Raw genomic sequence first — 14210 nt, forward strand, 5'->3', positions numbered from 1 at the left:
TAGAAGTCTCCGGTATTGTTGGACTTGGAGATGATGATGATTCCTATGCTTTGTAAAAGGTTGTCACTGTCCACTCTTGTATGGTAAAAAAAGCCTTAAATGTTTTCTTCCCTTGTTGTTTGTAAAGAGTACTCAAACCTTGTTATTGTATGGTTGAGACTTTAATGTATCAAGAAGGGATGTTGTTAGGCTCAAAACTTTTACTAGAGTGTCAAGTTTGGCTTAAGGGGGTGTTAGAAATATAAGCCCAACTTGTCCCTTAGCCATCAAATAAATGTGCATAGGATGAAGTGTTATCCTAAGGTCAAATCAGAGTACGTAGCATCACTCCACATGTCCATTTGTCAAGGGGCATCCCTACATCAAAGAGGGTCATGGAGAATATTTAGGAGAAGCATCTAGCTCATCTACATCATCAGTGATGTCATCTAGGACTCGATCCAAAGGCTATATAAAGCCCATGTAGCACTCACACTATGAATGAAGCTATGAAGTTATTTCTCATATTATGAATGGCTCAAATCTCTTCCCACCTTGATTTCTTTCAGATGCATCTAGGAACGTGCCCAAATTCACAGTGCAATTTATAACCTCATGGTAGTCATCCACAAGACAATAAACCATCAACTCCATCATGCATAGTATGGACTAGATACTACGACATCCCCACTAACGTCATCAATGCCCAATACATTGATTAAGTACTTAAAATGCCCGATTTAGATTGTAGGGTCGTGTAACTAAATGGAAAGAAATGTTGAACAAAGTTTACAATGCTATGTTTATTGTACACAAAATCTGCTTTGTAACCCCAGTAATAGAAGCCCAAACATCCCGGGCATGTATTGGTCAGGTTCAGCGTTTGATCTGAAACTTTCTATGGGCTGGCAGTGATGGGAGACCGGTTAGGGCATTTCCATTCTCATCTTTTTTTATTATCAAAAAAGCATGTTGGAAACTTAAGTTATCGAGTTGCTTGAGTTGATTGAGGCATTTCACTCTATTTGTTTTTGCTCCATAATAAAACAACTTGAAGTCAAATGTTTCTTGTAAATGCACTACCACAAACCTTGGTGCATTCGAATCAAAGCGTGCCTTTTGTTTCTACAAATGCAATTAACACAAACAGCACAAACTGAAATACAAGTTGGCCTATTTCTTGGAGGATAGTCCCCTCCCTTCCCATTCTACACATTCTATAATCCTTTCAGAGCAGTCAAGGGATGGAAAACCAGCAGATTCAGCCCAAATAGAAGCCAGTCCACAATTTCCTATTGCAAGAGATTTATATTTTGAAATACAAATTTTCTTTCGATTTTGGAGAAGGTTCAATCTGCAGAGCAAAGTTGGAGGTGGTTTTCAGTCAACATTCAGTCTTCAGTCAACATTCAAGCATTGAGTCAGAATTTCAACCCCAAGACACTGCAGTCGAAGAGAGCACCTAGTAGATTTCTTAGGTAACCTCAATTCTGGATGCCATCAATGACCCCCCCCCCCCTTCCCCTCCGCAGCCATCTCCGACATGTCAAACGAATATGCATATGGCACAGCAGAGAAGATTTACCTAATGTGGATGCAAATGTGAACATAGCAGTATGTGCCCAATTGCATTAATGAAGATGAGACAAGGGCTCACACCAAGCAAAAGGCAGCCAAGTTGGGAAGGAAAGAACGTTCATGCAAAGCAAGTTGAAAGCTCAAGAGCAACAACTTTCAATGTTAGAGAGATGAAATCAACATGTGCAAGCAGTGTTTGAGACATAGCTTGCAAAGACAGGTGCACATGAAGAGAACATGCAGTAGGAGGGTGTTCCTAAGTGGAAGAAGGATTTCAAGATAATGGGGGACAGCGTGTTTTGAAACTACCATTAATAATTGGAAATTTGCTGCCATCTTCACCAGCCAGATTCCACCAGATAGAATATCTGCAGCATTGTAAACCTACCCTGAGAAAGGAGATACCCTTCTAGTTCAGTGTCAGTATTTTGACTGATTTGGAAACTTTCAAATCGCCATGGCAAGATACCGTCACTCGTAGCAGTAACAGGTAACCAACCATTCAAAGACAAAAACCAGCTTTATAAAGACATACTTCGCTAGTCCAGAGTCATTATTGATAACTTTGCTTTACTTTGCCTAGTTTGCCGCCATCAAAGCTGGAAGATGCTTTATCTCTACTACTAACCATATCTAATGCTTGTAAAAAAGAAAGCAACCTGCAATTTATAAAGACTGTTCAACAGTACTAGTTTCCAAGCACCAAACAGTAGATGATGAGATTGTGCAAGGAAGGGTGCAAGACTAACCTGTCCAGTCCAATGCCCAGGAGAAGGTGTCAAAATTTGATAGCTGGAAGATGGGGGTCCAACACTATGAATGCCAGACCTGGGAAAGTCCATTCTGCCCGGAGATCCAAGGTCACGTGGCCTCCCAGCCATTGATCTCACTGAGGATGCATTTATATTTTCACCCAGATTTACAAGCGACCTCTCTTGATAGCATTTGTTTCTAAGTCTTTTGGTCACTTGGATGAGAGCCTCACGAGCAACTCTTACATCACCCACAATCTAAATGTTTTGCAATCCCAAATTTAGAAGGAAAAACAACCCAAGCATGGCCAAAAGATGTTAAAGGCATAAGCTCAAATCACATGCTATGACTTTACTATACTGTGGATTCTACAACGTTACTAAGACAGACCTGCACAAGTTCATCACTTGACAGTGCACATTTAGGTAGATCGTCCTTGCCCAGGATGCGAATATTTGCACGTGTTGATCTTCTTATCTCTGTTATGATGCTCCCACCTTTGCCAAGAAGGCACCCAACCTGATCTGAAGGTACTAAGAGCCTTGATGTAATCACTGCATCCTCATCAGGTCCCAAATCTGCAATCTTACTTTGCACATGTAACAAAGCTTCTTGAGCAGGTGATATGTCGTCATCTGGATGCTGCAGCCATTGATACAACATTGAACTCAACAAAAACTCAAAGAGGGAGACAACAATAAATTTCCATAAAGCAGAAAAATCAGCACTTCACAACTCCACATGCTAACAGTCAAAGGCCCTGAGTGTGTGACTCAGCCATTCACAACTCCACATTATGGATGATTTTTGTACTTGTGGACATGATGAGCATCCTCTCCAAATAGCCCTGGCCGACACAGCCCATTCAAAATCCACCAGGATATATGGACCAGGACAAACCCAGTTCCCCCCCTTCCCGCCGCCCCCCCCCCCCCCCCCCCCCCCCCCCCGGCACGGACACACCTGTGGAATCTTGAGAGAGAGAGAGAGAGAGAGAGAGAGAGAGAGAGAGAGATTAAGCATCTACTAAAAACCCAATGGGCCTATGAGATCAAAGTGTCCATGGCATATCTCATCATGGAATGGAAAATAAAACAGAAGCAAAACATAAACATAGCTATCTCATTGAGGTGATACAAAACTGTCCATGGAAACTCATCATGGAATACTAGGAACATAGAAACATGAGAGGAGCATCTGTTAGAAGTCATCTCCTGTCTATTTGTATACACCAGAGCCTTTGTTGTGGGTGTGCCCGCCCTTATGAGGTGTTTTATCATTTTTCCACACTCCCCGTATTTTTCCCTATTTTTTCCCATTTTTTCCTAGTGGTGGGAGGGTTGCCAGAGGCTGCCAGGAGCATTCCAGTGCTGGCCGACTAGATATTTATCAGTCGTGGGCTACTCGGCTGCTGGCCGACTGGATTTCATCAGTCGTGGGCACCTGTTTGCTGGCCGACTGCATTTATGCAGTTGTGGGACTTTTTCATCAGTCGTGGGCACTCTTTTTGCTGGCCGACTGCCCTCTCAGGGATGTATATATAGCCCCTCAGCCCCCACCACTTCCTCATTCAGTTTTTCCGGGATCTTGTGTATAGAGAAGAGTTTACACACCTATCTCTCTGTGTTTCTTGTGCTGTTTATTTTCTGCAGTCTACTTGCTCTTGTCTACCCAAGTTTGGTTATCATTTCCGCTGCATATTCTGACATGGTATCAGAGCCATAGGCTCTAGACAGATCTTGGGCGTTTTTCTGAGCAAGAGGGGGAGCGTTAGGCTGCTGATTGGTGGACTGTTTCGGGCTGAACGGGAAGAGAAGGTGCAAGAGGAAGGCGGGCAAAGGTGCTGGACAGCCACTTGCAGATTTTCAGAAATTTTTTTCCCCACCCACCCACCCTTTTAGGTTACTCTCCGCGATGGCAGATTTACTAGAGATGGCTGAGAAGCACGTGAAGATTCCGACTCTCCCCACGTTCCCAGTGGATCGTCAGTTGGATGGGTCCAATTACGGCATGTGGAAGGTCATGATGGAGTCGGTTCTGGAGTCATATGGGGTGCCACGACCGGAAGCTGAGGAAGGGGAGTTATTATCGACAAGGAAGGACCGAGAGGCACAGGCACACATGTGGGATCGTGTCAACGCCAGGGTCCGATCGTTTATTTTCCTCAATTGCACACCACAAGTGATCAACCATGTGAAGCACATGACGCTGGCGAGAGGCATATGGGAGCACTTGGCTTCTTTGTATAACAGGGTGTCACCCATGAAACGGATATCCTTGGAAGTGCAGATACGGGTTATGAACCCTGCAAAGTCTTCGACGATGCGGGAACACATCAACAAGCTGCAGGCCCTTCAGTAGGAAGTCCTTCAAGCTGGGAAAGAGATATCATCCGAAGATATGGCCATCACTTTACTTTCCCACTTGCCTGGTCAGTATTCTGCTTTCTATTCCTCGTTGATCACGAGTGGCAGGCTCAGCACCATTACTTGGGAGGAGCTTGTGCCAATGGTCTTGGACCAGGAGGAACGTTTCACGAACCCTTCACGAACCCTCCTCACGGCAGAGGTTCGAAGGCCTTAATTGGCCAACGGTCGAAAGGCCGTAATACCAACAAGGGCAAAGGGAAGGCTTCACCGGAGAAGTCTCTGAGAAGAAGCCTGATCCAGAACGAGAGAAGCTGAAGGCCGAAAGATCTTGTAATGATTGTGGCGAGAAAGGCCACTACTGGAGGAAGTGCCCTAAGCGGACAGGGAAGAGTGCTGATTCCTCAGCCTCAGTTGCGAAGACTCTGGCATTTGTGCACTTAGAGATGGTGGACTCTGACGCTTCATCATCTTCGAGCGAGGAGGCAGTTGGCTTCACCGCGAAGGATACCCGAGAATGGATTCTCGACAGTGGTGCTTCCAGGCACATGACTCCATCCCGTGACTTCTTTCTGGATCTGAAACGGCAGTCAGGTCGTATCTTTATTGGCGATAACTTCACTATTCCGATACATAGTGAGGGTCGGATGGAGATTATTCCCGACGGCAAGGGGGGCAAGCATGCTTCCTGTGTTCTTTATGTCCTTGCTCTGGGTTTTCATCTTCTGTCAGTGCATGAGATATGCAAGACTGGCTTTCGGGTGGAATTTGAGGAGCATTCAGTTGCTCTAAGGGATCGTGAGACAGGCAAAGTTGTTTGGGAAGGCGGTGTGGAGAATGGCATCTACAAGCTCTCTGCACTCTCCTCATTGACAGGCTCTCAGGTCGGAGATTTGTGGCACTTTCGTTTTGGCCACTTAAATGTGGATGCTTTGCGGCGCGCCTTCCGGGACCAGATGGTGGTTGGCTTGCCAGATGTTGGTAGTAGGCAAGGACGCTGCAGTTCTTGCATACGTGGTAAGCAGCACAGGGAATCCTTTCCGAAGCAGGCTTCCAGGCGGGCTTCGAAACCATTAGAGTTGATTCACACTGACTTGTGTGGACCACAGCAGATACCATCCTTGGGAGGATCTCTCTACTTCATGCTGCTTGTTGATGATTGTACCAGATTCACGTGGGTCTACTTTCTTTCCCAGAAGGACCAGGCTTTTGCTCGGTTCAAGGATTGGCACGTGATGGTGGAGAAAGAGTCTGGATATCAGGTTAAGACTCTTAGGGCTGACAAAGGAGGTGAATTCTCCTCGACTGTATTTTTCAGGTTTTGTGCAGATCATGGCATCAAAAGGAAATTGGCCAATACCGGATCGCCTTCGGAGAATGGAGTTGTTGAACGTAAGAACAGGACTGTGGTGGAGATGGCGAGGACCATGCTGGAGCATCGTGATCTTCCTCGTCCACTTTGGGGTGAGGCTGTGGCAACGACTCTCCATACCATTAACCGCTCTCCGACGACTTCTGTACCCCATATGACTCCATTTGAGGCATATTTTGGCAGGAAACCCGATGTCTCGCACTTCCGTGTCTTTGGGAGTGACGCGTATGTACATATTCCGAAAAAGCAGAGGGGGAAGCTTGACTCCAAGTCCCGCAAGCTGGTATTTGTGGGGTATAACTCTCTTTCCAAGGGATACAGGTTGTATGATCCAGAGAGGAACGAGATTGTTGTCAGCCGGGATGTGGCTTTGACGAGCATGTTCCAGCATCCACTGTCGAGGAGCCGCCACTTCTTGGAGATCCAGAGGAGTCTGATGATGATTCCCAGTCTACTACTCCAGTTGATCCACCTCAGTCATCACAGGAGGTTGAGCCCACAGCTGGAGTTGAGCCCCCGCGACCACAGGAGGCTCCACGATCTGTTCGAGTACCTAGGTGGTTGTTAGACACCCTTCGGGAGTCAGGTGTCACGGAGCTACCCTCCGAGTGGACCACAGAGGACGGCCCTCGAAGATCACATCGAGTCCGAGATAAAAGCAACACGGCGGAGCTTCTTCAGGTGAACTATGCCTTGATGTCTCGTATCATGCGGGACAAAGAGCCCACTTCCATAAAGGAAGCCCTTACACAAGATACTTGGAGGAAAGCCATGCAGGTGGAACTTGATGCCATCGAGAAGAACAACACTTGGGAGTTGATACCAAGGCCGTCAAAGCGGTCAGTCATTGGTGTCAAATGGGTCTTTAAGACCAAATACGCGTCTGATGGGTCAGTGGACAAACACAAAGCCAGGCTTGTGGCTAAAGGTTATGCTCGGCGGCCAGGCATCGACTACGAGGATACCTTTGCACCGATAGCACGGATGACCACGATTCGGACCATTCTTGCCCTTGCTTCTTCTCAGAGGTGGCCCGTGTATCAGATGGATGTAAAATCTGCGTTCCTTAATGGTGACCTGCAAGAGGAGGTGTATGTTGAGCAGCCTCCAGGCTTTATTGTTCCAGGATCGGAAGGGATGGTTTACAGGTTACGTAAGGCCTTGTATGGTCTTAAGCAGGCTCCCAAGGCTTGGAATCAGAAGATTGATTCCTTCTTTATTCGGACTGGATTTCAGAGATCGGCTGCAGATCCGAACCTGTATCTCTTTCAGGAACGTGGCATGGTCACACTCATCATCCTTTATGTGGATGATCTCATTCTCACCGGCGGTCATGTGGAGCACATTGGAGTGACGAAGGCTGCCTTGTCAAAGGAGTTTGAGATGACCGACTTAGGCTTACTCCACTTCTTCTTGGGATTGGAGATCTGGCAAACCCAGAGGGGGTTTTTCGTCTCTCAGCAGCGGTATGTTCATGAGTTGCTTGAGGTCTTTGGGATAGAGAACTGCAAGCCTATTACTTCGCCGATGGACCCGAACACAAAGTTAACCGTTACAGATCCTTGTGAGCCAGTTGATGCCTCGCAGTTCCGGAAGTTGGTTGGTTCATTGATCTGGTTGCTGAACACCAGATTGCACTTGAGCTTCTCCGTGGGGCTGTTGAGCTCTTTTATGCAGACGCCATTGAAGACTCATTGGGACGCAGGATTGCGGATCTTGCGGTATCTGCAGAGTACGAAGGATCTGGGACTCTTTTACACAAGAGGGAATGGAGTCAAGCTCCAAGGTTGGAGTGACTCAGATTGCGGAGGAGATCCAGACACGAGGAGATCTACTTTAGGATACAGTTTTACCCTCGGCTCAGGAGCAGTTTCTTGGAGCAGCAAGAGGCAGCCTACTATTGCCCTTTCTTCGACAGAGGCAAAGTATCGGGCTGATTGTGGTGCTGCTTGTGAGGTTGTATGGCTGCGGAGGCTGCTAGGCGAGATTGGGTTTCCACATAGGGAGCCCACAGTCGTCCAGTGCGATAACCAGAGTTGTATAGCTATTGCTCGGAACCCGGTTTTCCATGCCCGGACCAAGCATATAGAGATACAGTATCACTTTGTACGTGAGAAGATCTTGGCTGGTGACATCTTGCTACTTTATTGTTCGACGGAGGACAATGCGGCGGACCTCTTCACGAAGTCTCTACCTCAGGCTACGCTCAGGCGGCACTCTAGCTCCCTTGGGTTGGTTTCACAGCCAGGAGCTGAGAGGGAGTGTTAGAAGTCATCTCCTGTCTATTTGTATACACCAGGGCCTTTGTTGTGGGTGTGCCCGCCCTTATGAGGTGTTTTATCATTTTTCCACACTCCCCGTATTTTTCCCTATTTTTTTCCATTTTTTCCTAATGGTGGGAGGGTTGCCAGAGGCTGCCACGAGCACTCCAGTGCTGGCCGACTAGATATTTATCAATCGTGGGCTACTGGGCTGCTGGCCGACTGGATTTGAAACCGGCCTCTGATAGAAACCAGAGTGCGGTAGACTAGCAGTCACCCGTCCACTTGTAGTCTAGATATGAAAACAGAAAAGATTGGGACTAGAGTGCCCAAATCTGAAAACAAAGCGACACCTGTTGGCCCCAAAACTTGGCGCCCCTTGCGATATTTCTTTATTCAATTCCAAAAGTATGAAAGGCTGAGTACAACCAAAAATCAACCAAGAGATTACACCTGTATGTCCAATCTGATGGCCCACAATACCTCTTAGCACAGAGGATCCACGCACACAGATCTGTGTCTCAAAGCAACACATTGTACCTCCCTCTGATCAGCCAAGACCACTAAGCAGGGCAGCCATGAGCATACATCTGGCAAAACTCAAGCACATGATTCAACATCTCAGCTCATACATACATGTACTGTTCAACCTCTGTCTCCACCCTTGTCAATCTGCCATACCCCTCCTCTCACAAGGGGCCAGATAGCTCAAATCTGCAACAGACATAAAGCAGTAGAAAGAGAGATAGATGAACAGATGCGGAGCTTACCAAAATCAGCCCGTGAATCTGCACTCGAGGAAACAACGGTACCAATCTGTACTTGCAGGCACTTGTTTCCACAACCCTGCTTCACACGTGTGTATGTACTTGTCTGTACCCTCCTCCTTGTGTCCACCTCAGTGCTATACCTGTCTGTACAATCCTGAAAAACAGCACTGTTCCAGTCTGTACTTCCTCGAAATACGTGCCAGAAGCTGTCCTTGCATACGCCGTCGACAGCCAGTATCTGTACACGCCTGTACCTGCACAGTCAGCCTGTACCAGTTCTGTCCAGCACCGCCAGCAGCAGTACTATCTAGCATCTGTTTCTGTCCTGTCCGTACAGTCGTACCTGCAACAGAATCTGCAGCAGCTTGTCCAGAACCTGTGCGCAGCCTGTCCAGCAGAGATACTGTCACCATTTGGCCACCCGAATGGTTCACTCTTGCTTTCACACTATGTACATATTGGATTAGTGTCCATGGCTTATGGAATATGCCTATGCAGGTGATTGACACGTGTCATGCTGTATAGTTGGATATGATATTCCGCTGGGACTTGATGTTATCATGCTCGGAATATCTGAAGGACTTGGCTTTCCGCTGGGACTTGTGCCTTTGTGTACATGCCCGGAAACGCCTGGAGGATTGGCTTTCCACTGGGTCTGGTATTGCGTATACTTGCCTGGAAACGCCTGGTCTTATATGGTTTCATGAACGGAAATTGCTCATGCCAATGCTGCATTGCATAGCATCTTTATGTGCTTGCCTGCAAATGAAATTGCATGCTGTTTTCATGCCTGCATGACCTATGTGTAGTTCCGGGTAAGGGGACGCCCGCCCGTGAACCGTGCGTGTGAAACTGTCTGCTGACATGGTTGTGTGGCATGTGAACAGGTGGTAAGTATTTCCCGATCTAGGCTCGAATAGCCCTTAGGACTTAGCCAATATTTATAAGTGAATGCGTTCCCACTTCATTAAAGTTTGGGCGCCCAAAAGTCACTTATAAATTATGACCTCTTCCAAGTTCACACTCACTGAAGTCCCGAGGCGGACAAGACTCAATGTCCAGGACCTGATCCTCCCCTTTTACTCATAAATGGGCATCTCCCCCATGTCCCTTCACCTGATTGGACCCCAATTCACTTACTTATTAAGAGAAATTCGTGTTTTCTCTTCATGAGGATTTTTGGAGGCTGAAAACTCTGTTTTTCCACCATTTCTCTCCATTTCCAAGCTCTCCATAGCCATACCCAACTTGCTAGGGTGTTTTCCAAGCTTCCAAGAGTGTTTCCAAGTGCTAATCACTCTCCTACTCACTCCCAATGACTGAAATTCAGCAAAACAGCTCTCATTTTTGCTGTAATTTCTAGTCTTTTTGCTGAAAACCCTAATTTCAGCCTTCCTTTCTCAAGTTGAACCATAGGGGAAGCTTTCCCAAGGTTCCCTTCATCCTCTTGAAGACTTTTGTCGCGAAGGATTGCGGCAAATCGAAGATATCAACACTTCTAAAGCTTCCAACGCGAAGGCTTCCGCTTGCAACAACTTCTATGAAGACTGGTAAGGTAATTGGACAATGTATGACTGTCATTACTTACGCAGAAGAAGGGCAGGACTCCTTGTTTAGCCGCCCTGTGTAGTATTTCTCTTGTCCTATGTGCTCTTGAAGATGTTGCTACCTTGCTTGGTAGAACATAGAGCCAATGGTAGAGAATATGGGCACTAAAGTCGGGCCGGGCATCAAGGCAGCTCCTTGGTGATCTACATCGACATACCATTGTTTTCTAAATGCTGAATTTCATATGCATTGGCATGGAGGATTTGGCAATGGATGCCCGTGAAACTATGTATTGAATTTCTTCAATAGTAATACAATTTACTCAAGGGAGGGGTCGGCCGTTCCGGCTCATTGTGTGCCTCTTGTCAATTCAACAATTTACTTCTTGTATTTGAGCAAGTGTCCTTCAAATCTTAGTGTATTTAAGTGTATTGATTAGCATTGTGTTCAACCAAGTTACATTGGTATCAGAGCATATGGTTCTCGTTCACTTTTATCGTGAGAGACGATCACCGTGAACACTAGCTATCTCTACACTTAGAACATTATGGACAGCCATACAATGAATGTTGGAGATGCTAATACAAGAGGCAGGGACAATGAAATGCATGCCTCCAATGCTTTACAGGATGAGCAAACTCATGTGGTGCACAATAGGGAACATGAATATGTGGGACAGCCGTCCCGTGGCAAAGAGATGATGCAAGAAGAAGAGTCCATAGTCTTGAGGGCTGAACTTACTCGTATGCAGGCTCTTCTCCATGCACAACAAGAAGAATTGAATCTCTATCGCCGCGAGGATCCATTGATACATGACCGTTTGAAGGCCAAGAAAGCTGAATCTTATATGGATCATGCAATGGCAATGATTGCTCAAGAGTTGCACATGCAACCAAGGGATGCAGCACATGCATACTTGGTTCGTACCGAGGATGCCTATGCAGAAAAGGCAACCATCCCACATGTCTTGGAATCCCCACAAGTACCCGAACAAGAACTTATGTCTAAGAGGATGAACCTCCATGCAATGGGAGAGGAACAATCAGTGACTTCACGCCATGCAGGAATACCTCATGTAGCCCGTGAAGGATACAATGTTTATGGCAGTGGTCAAAATGTATGTCAAATGCCATTGCCGGCTGAAAATGTACATGCACAACACATGCAACATGGGCTGCAATTTTCTGTTGGTGCAGGTATTCCGCGTATCTCTCATGCCACTCATGCCTTCGAGTGTGCTCGTGAGGGAGAAGTTATGGCTGAAAATGTATCAATGCATGTTGAGGGGCCAGCCATGCCTCATGCTTACAAGGCACATGTATCTATGCCTTATGCATCACCTTTTGGTCCAAAAATGATGCCAATCACAGGAGCTGTCCCAATGGACAAACATGAGAGAAAACATGTTGAGATGCACACACATGCATCAAAGTCTCATGACTTCAAGGCCGGAGACAAATCTGTGAAGTTTGACACATATCATGGAGAATACGATGCATCAAAGGCACTTGCTTTTATTGCCCAGTTTGATATTGCTTTCAGTGATGAGGATTTCACTCGGAAATCCATGATCCGGCATGTAAGCATGTTCATAAAAGGCACTGCTGCCCATCGGTGGCTCACGGAGAAGCTCTCACCGAATCCCGTTAGATCATGGGAAGAGTTCAAGGAGAGGTTTTATGCTCAATTCTTGCCTCCCAATGCATTGAATGAGATAACAATGAAGTGGGATTGTGTAAAGCAAAATGAGGGGGAATCGGTAAATGCATATGTACAAAAGTTTTGGAAAGTGCTTTTGGAGGTGTCTCCATTTATGCATGTCACCGAGGCGGAAAGGAAGAGAAGGTTTCAATCGGGATTGCAACCCGTGTACAAAGCGGGATTACAAATGTATCCTGGTCATACCTTACACCAATTAATCGCAGCCGCCACCGCCACCGAGCAATTGGAACTCAAATTGAGTCGATCCAATAAGGCTAAACCCTCATTTCAAGGCAAAGAGAGGGCTGTCCAAAACCTGCAAAATGATGGACAGCCACCTAAAAGGGACCAAAACCAAGCCAAATTAGGTCCAAAAGCTGAAAATAAGTTTGCTAAAAAGCGCCCTTATAAGCCGGCAAACTTTGGTCTTAGTGCTGAGAAGAAGGAGCAATATATGCGTGAAGGCAAATGCTTTACTTGTGGCAGCACTGAGCACATGGCAAAAGCATGCCCAAATAAGAAGAACAAAGCTGAAAATGCTAATGTACCGAAGCCTAATGTGCATATGGTTCCGGATGTGCAGGGCAACACTTCACATGATAGCAAAGATAGGGTTGTATGCAAAGCTTGGGGACAACTCAAGGATCAGCCCGCTTTGTTTATGTTTGATGATTGTGCATCTGAAAATTTCATATCCACTCAGATGGCAGCTGCTTTGGGTATTGAAGAGGAGGACATGGGTCCTCAAATTGAAGCAGGGGCTGCCTTTGTTGGTAGAGAAGTGCAGGTCATGCCTATTTTTGGCAAGTTGCGCATACACATTCAAGGCTATGTGGATCATGAGGATTTTCTTGTGGCGCCTTTGAATGGCTGTGATGTATTGCTTGAAAAGCCTTGGCATACACGTATTGATCCGTGCAAGGCTTACAAGACTAACAGGATCACCTTCATGCATAAAGGCCGAGAACATGTAATTGATGCTGGTGAAGAGGGTGATACCATTCCCCTTGTATCTCATGTACAAATTAAGAAAGTAATGAAAAAGAGTGTTTTTGCGTACTTGATTTTTGTACGAGATCCTATTGAGAAAACTAATGTACATGTAAACACTCTTTGTAATGATAGGCTGAAATTTTTGCAAGAGCACAATGATTGTTTTGCTGATGAGTTACCAAATGAGTTACCACCTGCACGACCGGAAGATCATCGCATTGATCTCGTGCAGGGCAGCTCACCACCTAATAGGCCAGCCTATCGTGTAAGTGCATCCCAAAAAGAGGAGATCATGAAGCAAGTAAATGAGCTTCTTGAGAAGGGTTTGGTTCAGCCAAGCTCTTCCCCATATTATTCACCCGTCCTCTTGGTTCAAAAGAAGGATGAATCCTTTCGTATGTGTGTGGATTATAGAGCTTTGAATAAGCTTACTATCAAGAATCGGTTTCCGATTCCACGCATAGACGACATCCTTGACAAGTTGGATGGATCGGCATGCTTTAGCCGAATTGATCTCAAGAGTGTATATCATCAAGTGCGTGTAGTGCCTCAGGATGTACACAAAACTGCTTTCAGGATAGCATTTGGGCTTTATGAGTATCTTGTTATGCCTTTTGGTCTTACAAATGCCCCGGCTACATTCAATAGAATGATGGATCGCATATTCCGTGGGTACAGGAAATTTACAGGTGTCTTCTTTGATGACATCCTAGTCTTCTCGAAGACCGAAGAAGAGCATAAAGCTCATTTGGCTATTGTTTTTGAAGAGCTCCATAAGCATAAACTCTTCATAAATGCAAAGAAGAGTGAGTTCTTCTTGTCAGAGATACATTATCTTGGGCATATTGTGTCCAAAGATGGAGTGCGGATGGATCCTGCAAAGATTGAT

The 14210-nt window shown here is 46.1% G+C and overlaps 1 protein-coding gene across 11 annotated transcripts in view; it reads right to left on the reverse strand.

The window, feature by feature from the left end:
• The window catches only part of LOC147635451 (RNA-binding KH domain-containing protein RCF3-like), a 36174-nt gene that overhangs the window by 3661 nt on the left and 18303 nt on the right, over positions 1-14210 (reverse strand). For 7 of the 11 annotated variants that reach the window (XR_015266653.1, XM_086802726.1, XM_086802732.1 and 4 more), the window contains exons 4-5: positions 2701-2952; positions 2307-2567 (exon numbers count right to left, since the gene is read on the reverse strand). Coding sequence is in view for 8 of the 11 variants with exons in the window: in XM_086802726.1 (XP_086658852.1) it covers positions 2307-2567; positions 2701-2952 (513 nt within the window). In the remaining 3 variants the exon portion in view is untranslated. The other 4 variants (XR_015266655.1, XR_015266654.1, XM_086802730.1 and 1 more) reach the window with 4 other exon arrangements.

Source organism: Cibotium barometz, chromosome 9 (genome assembly GCF_041138505.1).
Source record: "Cibotium barometz isolate CiBa-2024 chromosome 9, ASM4113850v1, whole genome shotgun sequence".
In the NCBI taxonomy this organism is placed as follows: Eukaryota; Viridiplantae; Streptophyta; class Polypodiopsida; order Cyatheales; family Cibotiaceae; genus Cibotium; species Cibotium barometz.